Source organism: Panthera tigris, chromosome A2 (assembly GCF_018350195.1).
Source record: "Panthera tigris isolate Pti1 chromosome A2, P.tigris_Pti1_mat1.1, whole genome shotgun sequence".
NCBI classification, from domain to species: Eukaryota; Metazoa; Chordata; class Mammalia; order Carnivora; family Felidae; genus Panthera; species Panthera tigris.
In genome coordinates, this window is record NC_056661.1 from 76163972 (window position 1) to 76176154 (window position 12183).

The 12183-nt window shown below is 47.7% G+C and overlaps 1 protein-coding gene across 1 annotated transcript in view; it reads left to right on the forward strand.

Moving 5' to 3' along the window:
* LAMB1 (laminin subunit beta 1) overlaps positions 1-12183 on the forward strand; it is a 74143-nt gene that overhangs the window by 40448 nt on the left and 21512 nt on the right. The window contains exons 20-23 of the mRNA XM_042964278.1: positions 4173-4336; positions 5369-5593; positions 6633-6847; positions 7547-7643. Coding sequence (XP_042820212.1) covers positions 4173-4336; positions 5369-5593; positions 6633-6847; positions 7547-7643 — 701 coding nt within the window. The remainder of the gene's footprint in view (positions 1-4172; positions 4337-5368; positions 5594-6632; positions 6848-7546; positions 7644-12183) is intronic.

Here is a 12183-nt window from a genome sequence, read left to right on the forward strand (position 1 = left end):
ACACAGATTCCAAAGCAGGCTCCAGGCTCTGAGCTGTCAGCACAGAGCCCGACACAGGGCTGGAACCCAGGCACCCCAAATCCAGTTTTTTTTTAACCAAGTTAGTTAACGTAGTATAATAATGATTTCAGGAATGAAATTTAGTGGTTCATCACTGACATATAACACCCTGTGCTCATCCCAACAAGTGCCTTCCTCAATACACATCACCTATTTAGCCCATACCCCTATCGACCTCCCTTCCAGTAGCCTTCACTTTGTTCTCTGTATTCAAGACTCTCTTATGGTTTGTCTCCCTCTGTTTTTATCTTAGTTTTGCTTCACTTCCCATACGTTCACCTGTTGTGTTTCTTAGATTCCACATATGAGTGAAAGCATATGTTTATTTTTCTCTGACTAACTTATTTCGACACTGTAGATCCATCCACATTATTGCAAATGGCAAGATTTCATTTCATTCTTTTTGATGGCCAACTAATATTCCATTGTATATAAGTACCACATCTTTATCCATTCGTCAATTGATGGACATTTGTGCCGTTTCCATACTTTGGCTATTGTCCATACGCTGCTGTAAACATTGGGGTGCATGTGCCCCTTCAAATCAGCATTTTTGCACCCTTTGGATAAATACCTAGTAGTGCAATTGCTGGGGCGTAGGGTTCCCGGCCTCTTGAAAGCGAAGAGAATGAGATCATTTTTGGCTGAGCAAACAGCATCTTAGACCAACACCAGGCAAAAGCTCCAGCAGACTCCAGAAGGTTTCATTTCTGACCACCTCAGTATTTCCTAGGAACTCAGTCCTTTAGCTAGCCCGTAGTTGATTCCTTCTATGCGCTGGGCATTGTGCTGGCACTGCAGAGGCAGCAGAGAACAAAACCAACGTGAGCTGCCCTCCTGGGGTGCCATCCTAGAGGTCAGCACAGACCTGGACGGAAATCCTGTCTCAGCAGATTCTTGCCCAGGACCCGAATTCTGAAATGTTAATGCCTAAATTGGGTCAAGGTAGAAACCAAATCTGAATAGGATTAATCAAATTTTAGACAGCTTTTTGGTTTGAAACACATTATGCAGCTACAGGTTCTGGGAGACTGTAGAAAATGTGCATAAGTATACCTGTTCTCCAGGTAGCAAATGAATTGAGTAATTTTTATGACTCTAAAGCATACCCCACTGGGTATAGTAAAAGAGGACCTACCTAGAACGTACCCCTACTAACGGTACAGCCAAGCTCGGTAGATGCGAAATAATCCACGTGGAAAAATCACATGCTGGTTTACACTGTTCATCACTAAATAAAGGCAGATGTGCTATGAGAACCTGATTTTTCTGGAGTAAATAGTCTTCACCTTTTACCCCAATAGATTTTCTGTCTTTTAACGTCCATCCACACTATCTGGGACTTTTGTTTTTAAAATAGCAACAAATGCTTCAGTCAGTGGGAAAATTGCTCATCGGATGAGAGAGAAATTGTCCATGGAAAGTGAATACGTGATTGACTTATGGTGGAAAGACGTGCCTGGAAGCAAATACACGGTTCCCGGCTCTGTGCTAGAGTAGTTGGTAGTCAAGAATTTGGAGGTTCCAGTAAACTCCTTCAAATAAAAGTTACTCCTTCCAAGTACAAAAGTGCCTTGTAAGAAGATAACAAGGAGACAGTTATACAAGTCTTGAAAGGAAGAAATTAATATATTGATGGTGTTGGTTTTTTGCATTAAGTTTTTCATTCTTGTTCTTTGGAAGATGGAGAATAAGTTTGAGAAAGACCGACAGATGAGAAACTTAGATTCAAAAGGACAAGGGGGGCCTGGGTGGATAAGTCAGCTAAGTGTCTGACTTGATTTCAGCTCAGGTAATGATCTTGGGGTTTGTGGGATCAAGCCCCGCCTTAGGCTCTATGCTGACAGTGCGGAGCCTGCTTAGGATTCTTTCTCTCCTTCTCTCTGCCCTCTCCTGCTCTCTCTCTCTCTCTCTCTCTCTCTTTGTCACTCAAAAATAAACTTTAAAGGGGAGCCTGGGTGGCTCAGTTGGTTAAGCGTCCGACTTCGGCTCAGGTCATGATCTCACGGTCCATGAGTTCGAGCCCCGCATCAGGCTCTGTGCTGACAGCTCAGAGCCTGGAGCCTGCTTCACATTCTGTGTCTCCCTCTCTCTCTGCTCCTCCCCTGCTCATGCTCTGTCTCTCTCTGTCTCAAAAATTAAAAAAAAAACATTTTTAAAAATTAAAAAAAAAAAACTTTAAAAAGGACAAGAGAGTGGGGTGGGGAACACAGGTGGTTACCCGCCCTGCGGGTGTGAAATCCAGCATGCTGGGCAATGAAGTGGGACGAGCATCTGTGAGAAGAGCCTACTTGATATTTGGGACTGTTTTGGGTTTTATTTGTAAAGCGTTTTGTTTCTTTTAGGAAAATGAGGGTGTGGGAGGGGGAAAATTTTTAGCCCTGCGTTTGGATGACAAAGCTTTATTAAAATATCTGGGATTCTGTAAACCAACTTCTCATCTTTCTTTTTTCTTTGCTTTTCTCTTTTCTCTTTTCTTCATTCCAAGAAGATCAGAGTTTCAATCCTGTGAATTTAAGAAGTAGCCCTTGGTTCAGCTCACTCCCAAGGGGGGAAGTGGTGGGAGAGGCAGGAAATGAACACTCAGTTTCTATCATGAGGTAGTTGGATGTATTTCACCTAGAAAAGCCTCATAGAAAACTTTTTCAGAGCTGTCATGCAAAATTGCTTCACCTCTGCTGACTTTTCCAGCACATAATCTGGGAACATGTTCTTGTATCGTGTCTGTGTCTAATTAAATAGAAGGTTAATTTCCACTAAACAGCTTTGCCTTCTATTTCCTCATCTCCCTCCCTCTGCCCCATTTAAAAAAAAAAAAAAATTCTGTCTCAAAAGGAAAAGAGCAAAACAAAAACAAGCCATGGAAAACAAAATGAATTGGCAATGTTTAGACCTGAGTTCCAGGCTCAGCTCTGCTTCTAACCTGCTCCATGACCCTGGGGGAGTTAGCTCACCTCTCTGAGTGTCCCGCCGTCGGCGAGTACTGTAACCAGGTTGGGTTAGATGATCTCCAAAGTTCCTTCAACCTTTTACGTTACAGGAAGTGAAAAAGTAACCCAATTAATCACTCATGTAGAGAAGCAGCATCACATAGAAGAATTCTTGCTTCAGACAAGTCAGGAGGCTGAATTCAGATCCTGGCTTATCAGTAACTGGCTGTGTAGGCCTTGCGAGTCATTTAAGCTCCATGGATTCCTGATCTGTAAGGAGAGGAGTTGGGAGTTGATAAATGACATCCCTTGTGCGTCTCTTGTTTGAAACCACCTGACAGGGGCGCCTGGGTGGCTCAGTTGGTTAAGCGTCCGAGTTCAGCTCAGGTGATGATCTTGCAGTTTGTGAGCTCGAGCCCCGCATCGGGCTCTGTGCTGACAGCTCAAAGCCTGGAGCCTGCTTTGGATTCTGTGTCTCCCTGTCCCTCTCCCACTCCCCCACTTGTGCTCTCTGTCTCTCAAAAATGAATAAATGTTAAAAAATTTTTTTTTAAAAACTGAAAAAAAAAAAAAAAAAAAAAAGAAACCACCTGGAAGGCTCAAGAGTCCTGCTGCTGGAGCGCATCCTTATCAGCTTTGTTACTGGTAAAGGCTGGATTGCAGAACATTCCACCATGGGCTTGCTAACTGATTCCTCACACCTCCGGGGCATCGACAGACGATCACATGCTGTCTTCCCACCCTGCACCCACCCCCTTCTCCAGACCCTTTAATGCAAGGCAGAATGCTCTGGAAGGCAGGCAGCTGGTAGGACAATAGGGTCACGTGAGGAGATGTATCTCTTCTTCTGGGGGTGGGGGGGAGGGGGAAGTGAGTTAGGGTCCTACTGCAGTGACTCTGCAGATGTTATCCCCAGACCAGCAGCATCAGCATCACGTGGAACTTACTGAGTTAGAAATGAAGGGATGAGCTTGCAAACCGTTTTAGCAAGCCCTCCAAGGGATTCTGATTGGTGTTACTGTTGGAGAACCAGCACCCTAATGGAAACTTCTCCCAAGTCAAAACATGAGGAATGGGGAGTGAACGTTCCCCAAGCAGAGAACACAGTTTCTAAGACTCCTTCTTGTAACAGGTTTCTTACAACTGTGATTCATGGCCCTCTCTCCTCTGTGACTGATGCAGGTGCTTGGCCGGTTACTATGGCGATCCCATCATTGGGTCAGGAGATCACTGCCGCCCTTGTCCTTGCCCAGATGGTCCCGACAGTGGACGCCAGTTCGCCAATAGCTGCTATCAAGATCCTGTTACTTTACAGCTTGCCTGTGTCTGTAATCCCGGATACGTTGGTAAGTAAGGTACAGACTTTTGGAGGAAAGGATGTGTCATATTTATGAGTCTGGTTGTTGGTAAAGAAAAAAGATGAAGAGGGAACCAATTGAGTTTCATTTTTACGATCCTTAGTTACACCTGAAGGGAAGGTGAAACACAAAAGATGCTCTTTTCCTGTTGGGCATGTGGAGAAGAGAATTCTCGAGTCTCCGTGATGATGTTATAATACAAAACAGGATAGCAAGTTCACTTAAATCCATGAGTGAATCCCTCGGAATAGTTTTACCTTACTAAGCAGTAGGAAGATTATCTTACATTTTACTTTTCCACTCCCTTATCCAGGTCCTGGCAGAAGGGTCTCAAGGTAGTGGTGAAGTGGCCAGACAGTGGGCGGAAGGAAGACAACTGCCATCCCCAGATGGCCCCCAGATAATGGAATTGGTCAAAGCTAGATGTGTTCTTTGTGGTTTATTATACTCACCATGATCTGTCAACACTCAAGGAGGACAGTTCATTGTGAAAATAAGCTCCCTTTCATTTCACCCTTGATGCCACGGTTTCAGATACTAGTTACCCTTATTCTTAGCGGAGAAATATTGGCACACGTGTCAGGATTTCAGGATTTCTTAGGGAAATCGGTCATCATGAGGCACCCCATTTTGCAGGTTGCTCACGCAGGAGCGGTGATTTTTTTCCATTAACGTAATGTTTGCATTAGGAGCTAAGATCAGTGAAGCTTTACGCTGTTAGGTGGTGATTTAGCTCCGAATCAGCTCCACCTATGGAATGAGAAGCTGAAATGTCCTGTTACAACTCTTGCAGCTGGCCATGTCCCCGCTGTGGCCTCTGAGCCAGGGTGCCGCCATGTTGCAGACTACAAAATTCTTCTTGCCCCTGGCATCTTGTCCCTCCTAAAGACAGGGTCATCCCGGGCTCTGGGAGGAACACAGCACTGCCTGGGGGGGGGGGGGGGTGCAGGAATGTCGGCGGGGTGAGGGGTGGCTGGACTTTTCAGTCAGCAAGCTGAAGGGGTTGTGCTTGGTCACCAGGCTCCAGATGTGACGACTGTGCCTCAGGCTTCTTTGGCAATCCCTCGGACGTGGGGGGCTCCTGTCAGCCTTGTGAGTGTCATGGCAACATTGACACGACACACCCGGAAGCCTGTGACAGGGAGACCGGAAGGTGCCTTAAGTGCCTGTACCACACGGAAGGGGACCAGTGCCAGCTCTGCCGACTCGGGTACTATGGGGACGCGCTCCGCCAGGACTGTCGAAGTAAGATACGGATTCATCTTGCCCGCTTAGAAGGACTTCTGCCTTCTTCTTCGTCATCGGGGGATAATGACATCTTGAGGTGTTTGTTTCGTTTGGGAAAACCCTTTTAGAGTTTTTCCTCTGACAAAAGAAAGATGAGATTGACTTTTTTTTTTTTTTTTTTTAACATCCTCATTTTCTGGCAAGACTGAAGTCCCAAGATGTAACTCATTGCCTGAGGGAGGGAACCGGAAAGAAAACTGTGTAGCTGTGTCACCACAATAAGTGCCACCCAGTAGAGTGTATTGATTTTATATTCTGCCTGTGAACTTGCCGATGGGCTGGGGCTCCTAGGTCCTAAATACCTACTGGGGTCCGTACCTTTCCTCGTGTCATTGATGGGGAGAGCCTTCCCGCTTAAGGGGAAGGAAGGGACATCTCTGAAGTGTCTCCAGAACATCTCCTTCCTCTCTTATCAGGAATCAGCCAGCATTTCTTCCTCTGCTGCTGCTGCACAGCCCGGGGCCCCATAGTGTAGATGCCAACATGCGTGGAATGTCAAGGGCCACTGGGACTGGATTCCCCCACCATCTTAGAGGGCTTCTACCTGCTTTGTCTGACACGTTCATTACCGCTGCTCCCTGCCAAGAATTTGAAATCACTAGATATCTCAAGTCCCACAGCAGACTTCTTGTTATTTCCAGTTAAATCCTCAATTTTCAAATGATTTGCCAGCAGCTTGTTAAGTCTGAGTATTTCAGAAATGCTGTTAGGCAAAATGTGTCATGGTGCCCATTCACCTGGGATATGTCGGAAAGGTCTGTGTCATAAGAACTGCGAAAGAACAGCAGTTTTAGTGTTTGGGGGTTTTTTTTGGTTTTGTTTTTTGTTTTTAATCCCTCCATTCCTTTCCTTACTTGTTTGCATCTCCAGGCCAAAATCTGGAGAGGGAAAATCTTAGCCATGAGAAGGTAGCGAACTTTTGCATCGCAATGGGTGTTTTGTGAATTTTAGGAACTTGATGCATGTGAGTAAATCTGATCCCGCTGTTCCTTTACAGAATGTGTCTGCAATTACCTGGGCACCGTGCAGGACCACTGCAACGGCTCTGACTGCCAGTGTGACAAAACCACCGGTCAGTGCTCGTGTCTTCCTAATGTGGTCGGGCAGAACTGTGACCGCTGTGCGCCCAACACCTGGCAGCTGGCCAGCGGGACCGGGTGTGACCCGTGCAGCTGTGATCCTGCTCATTCCTTTGGGCCATCTTGCAATGAGGTGAGGCGCTGTGGCCGGGGGTGAGGCTGTCATGGCAGAAGGAAAGGGTCTCACCTGTAGGAGTCCTGCCCGTCGGGTGGCTTGGCCCAAGTTAGAGAAGGGCACCCCCTCCTCACGCTTGCAGCCTCACCTCGGAGCACACGGCTTGGCAAACACAGCGCAGACTGAATATCAGCTCTCACTTGGTGGCTCGTCGGGGATGACCTTTCAGTCCAGGGCCCCCGCTGTGATGTGGACCCCCATGAGCACGGACAAGGGTGTGCTATATCTCCTCCATACCAGGCTGCTGAATCAGACCCTTTTCTTAGCTGTCCCGCCTGAAAGGAAGCCAGCGGCTGTTTCCGGCACTGCAAAAGGTGCTGTTGTTTCCTGAGGCACCCTGAGAATGAAGGGCTCCCCGCGGCAGGTGACTCTCTCAGGGTGGCCTAGGTCTTTAGCGGTTTGTGAAGAAACCTGTAAATAAAGCCTAACGTGCTCTGGGCCTTTCCAGCCCGTGGTACAGAACAGCAGGGAGGAGATGCTGGCATGGGGGCCTGAGCACCCAGGAGAAAAGTGAGATTCGCTTCTCCCGTCAGGATGTAGGGGTCTTTTCAGGCTAACAGTCCAGTCCCACCTGCCCTAACCGGCAGCCAAAGAAGAAAACACACGCTGCCTCCCGCCCAGCAGCCCGTGTGACCGAGGTGTGTTTTCTGGCCGCAGTTCACGGGGCAGTGCCAGTGCATGCCCGGGTTCGGAGGCCGCACCTGCAGCGAGTGCCAGGAGCTCTTCTGGGGAGACCCCAACGTGGAGTGCCGAGGTGAGGCCGCGGGCATTCTCGGTTGGCGTTGGATCAGGGCGGAGGGAGCAGACAGGTGTCTCCCCGAGCTTTTTGTCAACTCTAAAGTAGAACACCAGTGCATTTATTTCTGTGCTTTGTTACAAAAGAAACTCGCGCTCGTTGTTTGAGAAATGACTGGGGTGCCTGGGTGGCTCAGTCGGTTGAGCGTCCGACGTCGGCTCGGGTCACGATCTCAGGGTTCGTGAGTTCGAGCCCTGCGTCAGGCTCGCTGCTTTCAGCCTGTCAGCACAGACCCCGCTTCAGATCCCCCTCTGTCTCCTCTCCCCCACTTGCCCTCTCCCAAAAAATTATTTTAAAAAATAAGAATAAAAATAAAAATCTAACGAACATAGCCCTATTGAGAGCGTAGGTAGTAAAAGCAGGCCTGCATTCCCCAGGGGGTAACCTTTGTCTCTGCACAAAGCCGTGCACACACCATGAAGACACACAGAATGGCTTTTTTAGATGCTTTTAACCAAAACGGGCTCATATTAACCATGTATTTCCGCAGACTGACTTTCCCCCCTCTGAGCAGTATCTATGGCCAGCTTCCTTACCAGCACACACAGAGTTAAATGCCTGCTCTGGTAAATTCGTCCAATTCCAATGCGTCAAGTGCACTCTGCTGACAGCGAAAGCCACCGGTGCGTGTGCCCCCCGTGTGATGTCCCCACCAGTGGGAAGCAGAGGGCAACGTCCTCACATCTTTACGCACAACAAAAGAATAGGTGACAGGCACTCTAGGTCTGTTACATGTGAACAAAAGCCAGATTTTCACGTAGGCTTATGATAAAACTGAGTACGAGGGAAGACTTGACATTTTCTTGAGAACAAAAACTTGTTGAAATCATGTGAATCGTAAGGGTTGCTTAATTTTCATGCTGTTGCAATTTCGGTTTGGACCTGCCAGATATTTTCAAATGTTTTCAGATCTTAAAGGGAGAGCATTTGTGGAAAGGATTTTAATGGACTGTTTCTATTCTGTTTTCCTATTTTTTCTTTCCTACTTGGGTTTTCTTCCCCATGTTCCACACTTACAAGTATGGAAACTATCTCCTCAGTTTCTTCACTGGTCTTGGATATATTTTCCTTGTTACACGTCTGAAATTCTAGGTCCCTATTGGACTCTAAATAAAAAGTGACCTTTTTGTTTTTTGGATGCGACTATCACAAGAGATGATACAGATGTTCAAGTTAGTGGTTCCCTGAGTATCTCCTATCCAAGGTCAGAAACCGAGATACTAAGTGTTCCTTCAGAGTCTGCCCATCTGTTCCTTAACAAGGGGGGAGAACCGACCCGAACAAATATCAGATGATTTGTTTTTCAACTGAGGCTTGGTCAGAAGGGTTCGTACCAACATCATAGTTTAAGGTCTGTTCCACAGAAGAGATGATCCTTGCAGTGTGGATGGACAAGGCCTTCTCCACGCATCATTCTTCAGTCCAGATGTCGGTTCCTCATGGGATCTGATTTTCTCACTGCCTTTAGAAGGTCCGTGACATTCAGTGAGCTACTTGCTCTAGGTTGTCTCCCTCAAGTGAAATCCTGTTTAAAATACGGTTTCTCCAGGGCCATAATCACTCTTCTCTCAGATCCCTCAATCTCGTAATGCCCCCAGGGCTTGATTTTCTCCAGGTAATGGTTTTATCATAGCTTAGAGCCTGATTCTCCCGGCGTGGGTCATGGGCAAAATAGCTTGCTGACCTTTGGCTCTAAGCTTCGTGCGCACGAAAAGCCTGTTACCCGGAGCTAGAGTCAATCAGAGAATTGTTCACTTGGTGTGCAGAACTTTACTCCTCACCCTTTCATCTTTAAACTTTTAGCTCTCCATCTGCCAGAGGAATCGTGGCTTATAGGAACAGTGTTCTCTTATTCAGGTCAAAAGTTAGATCCTGTTTTAGAAATTTTGCAAAGAGTGAAGTCCGTGACATCTGCATCCACCAGTTACTTTGTTTTATCCAGCAGAGAGGTCAATCTCGAAAGTGTTGGGACCCAAACAGCTCCTAATCTGTAAAGCTTCCAGAGAGAGAGAGAAAGAAAGACGTTACTTAACAGTGGCTGGGGGCGGGGAGGGGCTGGTCACCGCATCACAGGGCCTCGTGTGTCCAAGATGGCAGTGCGGCAGGACTAGTGTGATCGGATGAGACAGGGGCAAAAATTTAGCAGCACCTGGAGTTTGGGCTTTGGATGGACTAGATTATCCTCACAAATAGAAATAGGGGGTGGACAAGTTCTAGAAGGGACGGGGTCCAACAATGAGTAGGGACAGGAATAGGTATCGACTAAAATTAGATGGAACCGTGGGGGGAAAATATGTGACCGCTTTTCTCAAATTAGGTAATTAACTGCCAAAGAGTCTTCAATTTCAAATCTTTCAGTTGGAGCAGGGCACACATTTTGACTTTCTGGTGCCACTTTGTAAACAGCGTGCTTATAGGAAGACCCAGGTCATAGCTAAGTTTTCCCCTTATGGAAAAAAATGTGGTTGTGTAAAAGACAAATGAGTTGAGCCTCAAACTTATAACTTGTTGAATGTTCCTATTGTCCAGGCGGGTTGGGGCTCTTGGCCAGTCGTCCGAGTCTGAACAAGCCCACCACTGTGCTGGGGACGGAGAGAATCTCGTCCACCCACCAGCAAATGTGCTGGAGAAAGCCTCAGCTTGGAGCGCCACATTGTGCCCCCTCAGGAGTCAAAGGGTCACATGTGGAATCATTCTGTTGATTCATAGATCGCGAAGGGAGGGCTTCTGGCTGTTGGAAAAGGCCAGTGTCTCTTAAACCAGCGCAAATTGGAAATGTCGGGCATAGGTGAGAGGTTCTGGGTAGTGGCCATGTTCCCATCATGCTTGCTTCTCATTTCAAAGTGTTTTTAATAGAAAAATTGAGTGCATTCCTTTGCTCAGGCATGAGTTTTTAGAACACTTGTGCTCTTAGGCTGGGATTCATTTATAATTACCCACCTTGTACTTTATTTGCTGTGTGACTTGGGAAATCAGACTTAATTTGATTCTTTAGAGAACCACAAATACTCTTGTTAGTAGAGGGAAGCCTCGTCTTCCATGATCCTCAGCACAGCCTGTGTCTCCTGGAGGGTGGGCGAACCAGGGCTCAGTCAGCAAACCCAGCCCCCTGCCTGCGCGCGATTGTTTATGTACGTCTGCGGCTGCCTTCGTGCTACAGAGCCAGAGTTGCGTAGTCGTGACAGAGACCATACGGCCTGCAAAGCCTAAATATTTACTATCCGGGCCTTGAGACAGAAAGCCTGCCAACCCTTTGACCAGCCAGCCAGCTCCTTTCTGCAGGTAAAGTCGCTATTGCCCAATTTTCATCCCCAAACCGAAGTTACGTTAGCAAGACCGAAAAACAGGTGGGGCCGAGGAGGCGGAGAATTTAAAGCGAAATCACATTTAAGAGACTAAAATGTTTAGATGTCCCTTGTGGTGAAATGGAAGTTCCTGGGTAAAGAATCAGCAAACCTTTCGGCATTATAGCAAATCCTGGAGCCCCGTGTTACTTTGAGGCAGGGTGCGAGACAGAAGAAAATAACCCCGTTGCCTGAATTTAGGATAGAGCATTTTCTTTGCTTTTCTTTGCTTTTTTTTTTTTTTAATGATTATTTTTGAGAAAGCGCAAGTGGGGAGGTGCAGAGAGGGGGACGGGATCTGAAGCAGGCTCTGTGCTGACGGCAGCGAGCCCAGTGTGGGGCTCGAACTCATGAACTGCGAGACGATGATCTGAGCCCAAGTCGGACGCTCAACCAACTGAGCCTCCGGGCACCCCAGGATGTCACACTTTCTGTGTCCCAAGGCAGATTTAAGTTTTAGGAAGAAGGCTGGATATGAACACAGTACTGAGCATGGCCGTCCGGTGGGGAGTGGACGCAGCAGAGAAGCGCCAGGCGCTGGCAGGCCGCCTGAGGAAATGGCGCACGTAGAGTAACCTGACGCAAGAGGCAGGAGGAAAGCGGTACGGACCTTTCCACCTGTCAGAGGAGGCAAGAGCCGCAGGATCTGGAGCCCTTCAGCAAGGGGCCGGGGAGAAGGTTCGCGCTGATGGCCATCCGCAGAGAATCTGCGGTGTGTGGAGTGCTTGTGGGGACATTCTGTACCTGCTCTTGGTTCTATCCTGACAGCAGAGAATCTGTGAGGACACATGTAACCTCCACTTCACAGCTGAGAAATCTTAGGTGCAGAGAGGTTAAGTGAGTTGCCCAGAGACAAAGCACAGGTGAGGGCAGATCTGGGCTCTGAAGTCAGGTCCACGTGACCCAGTGTCCCTGTTCTTTGCCTGGGCCTGTGATTCCTGATGAAAGATATTTAGAGAGAGGAGTTCATGTCCTGGTTCAAGGACAAGAATGTAGCAGCGAGGCTGTGGGGGGCGGGGGTGCCCTCAGGAAACCATCCATGGGGACCCATGGGGAGATTCGGTTTTACCAGACTGTGAAAGCCTTGAACGCTAGGCCACTGGGGACAGACTTTGCTCAGTTGCTGGAGGGCCCCGGAGAAGATAGTTATACCT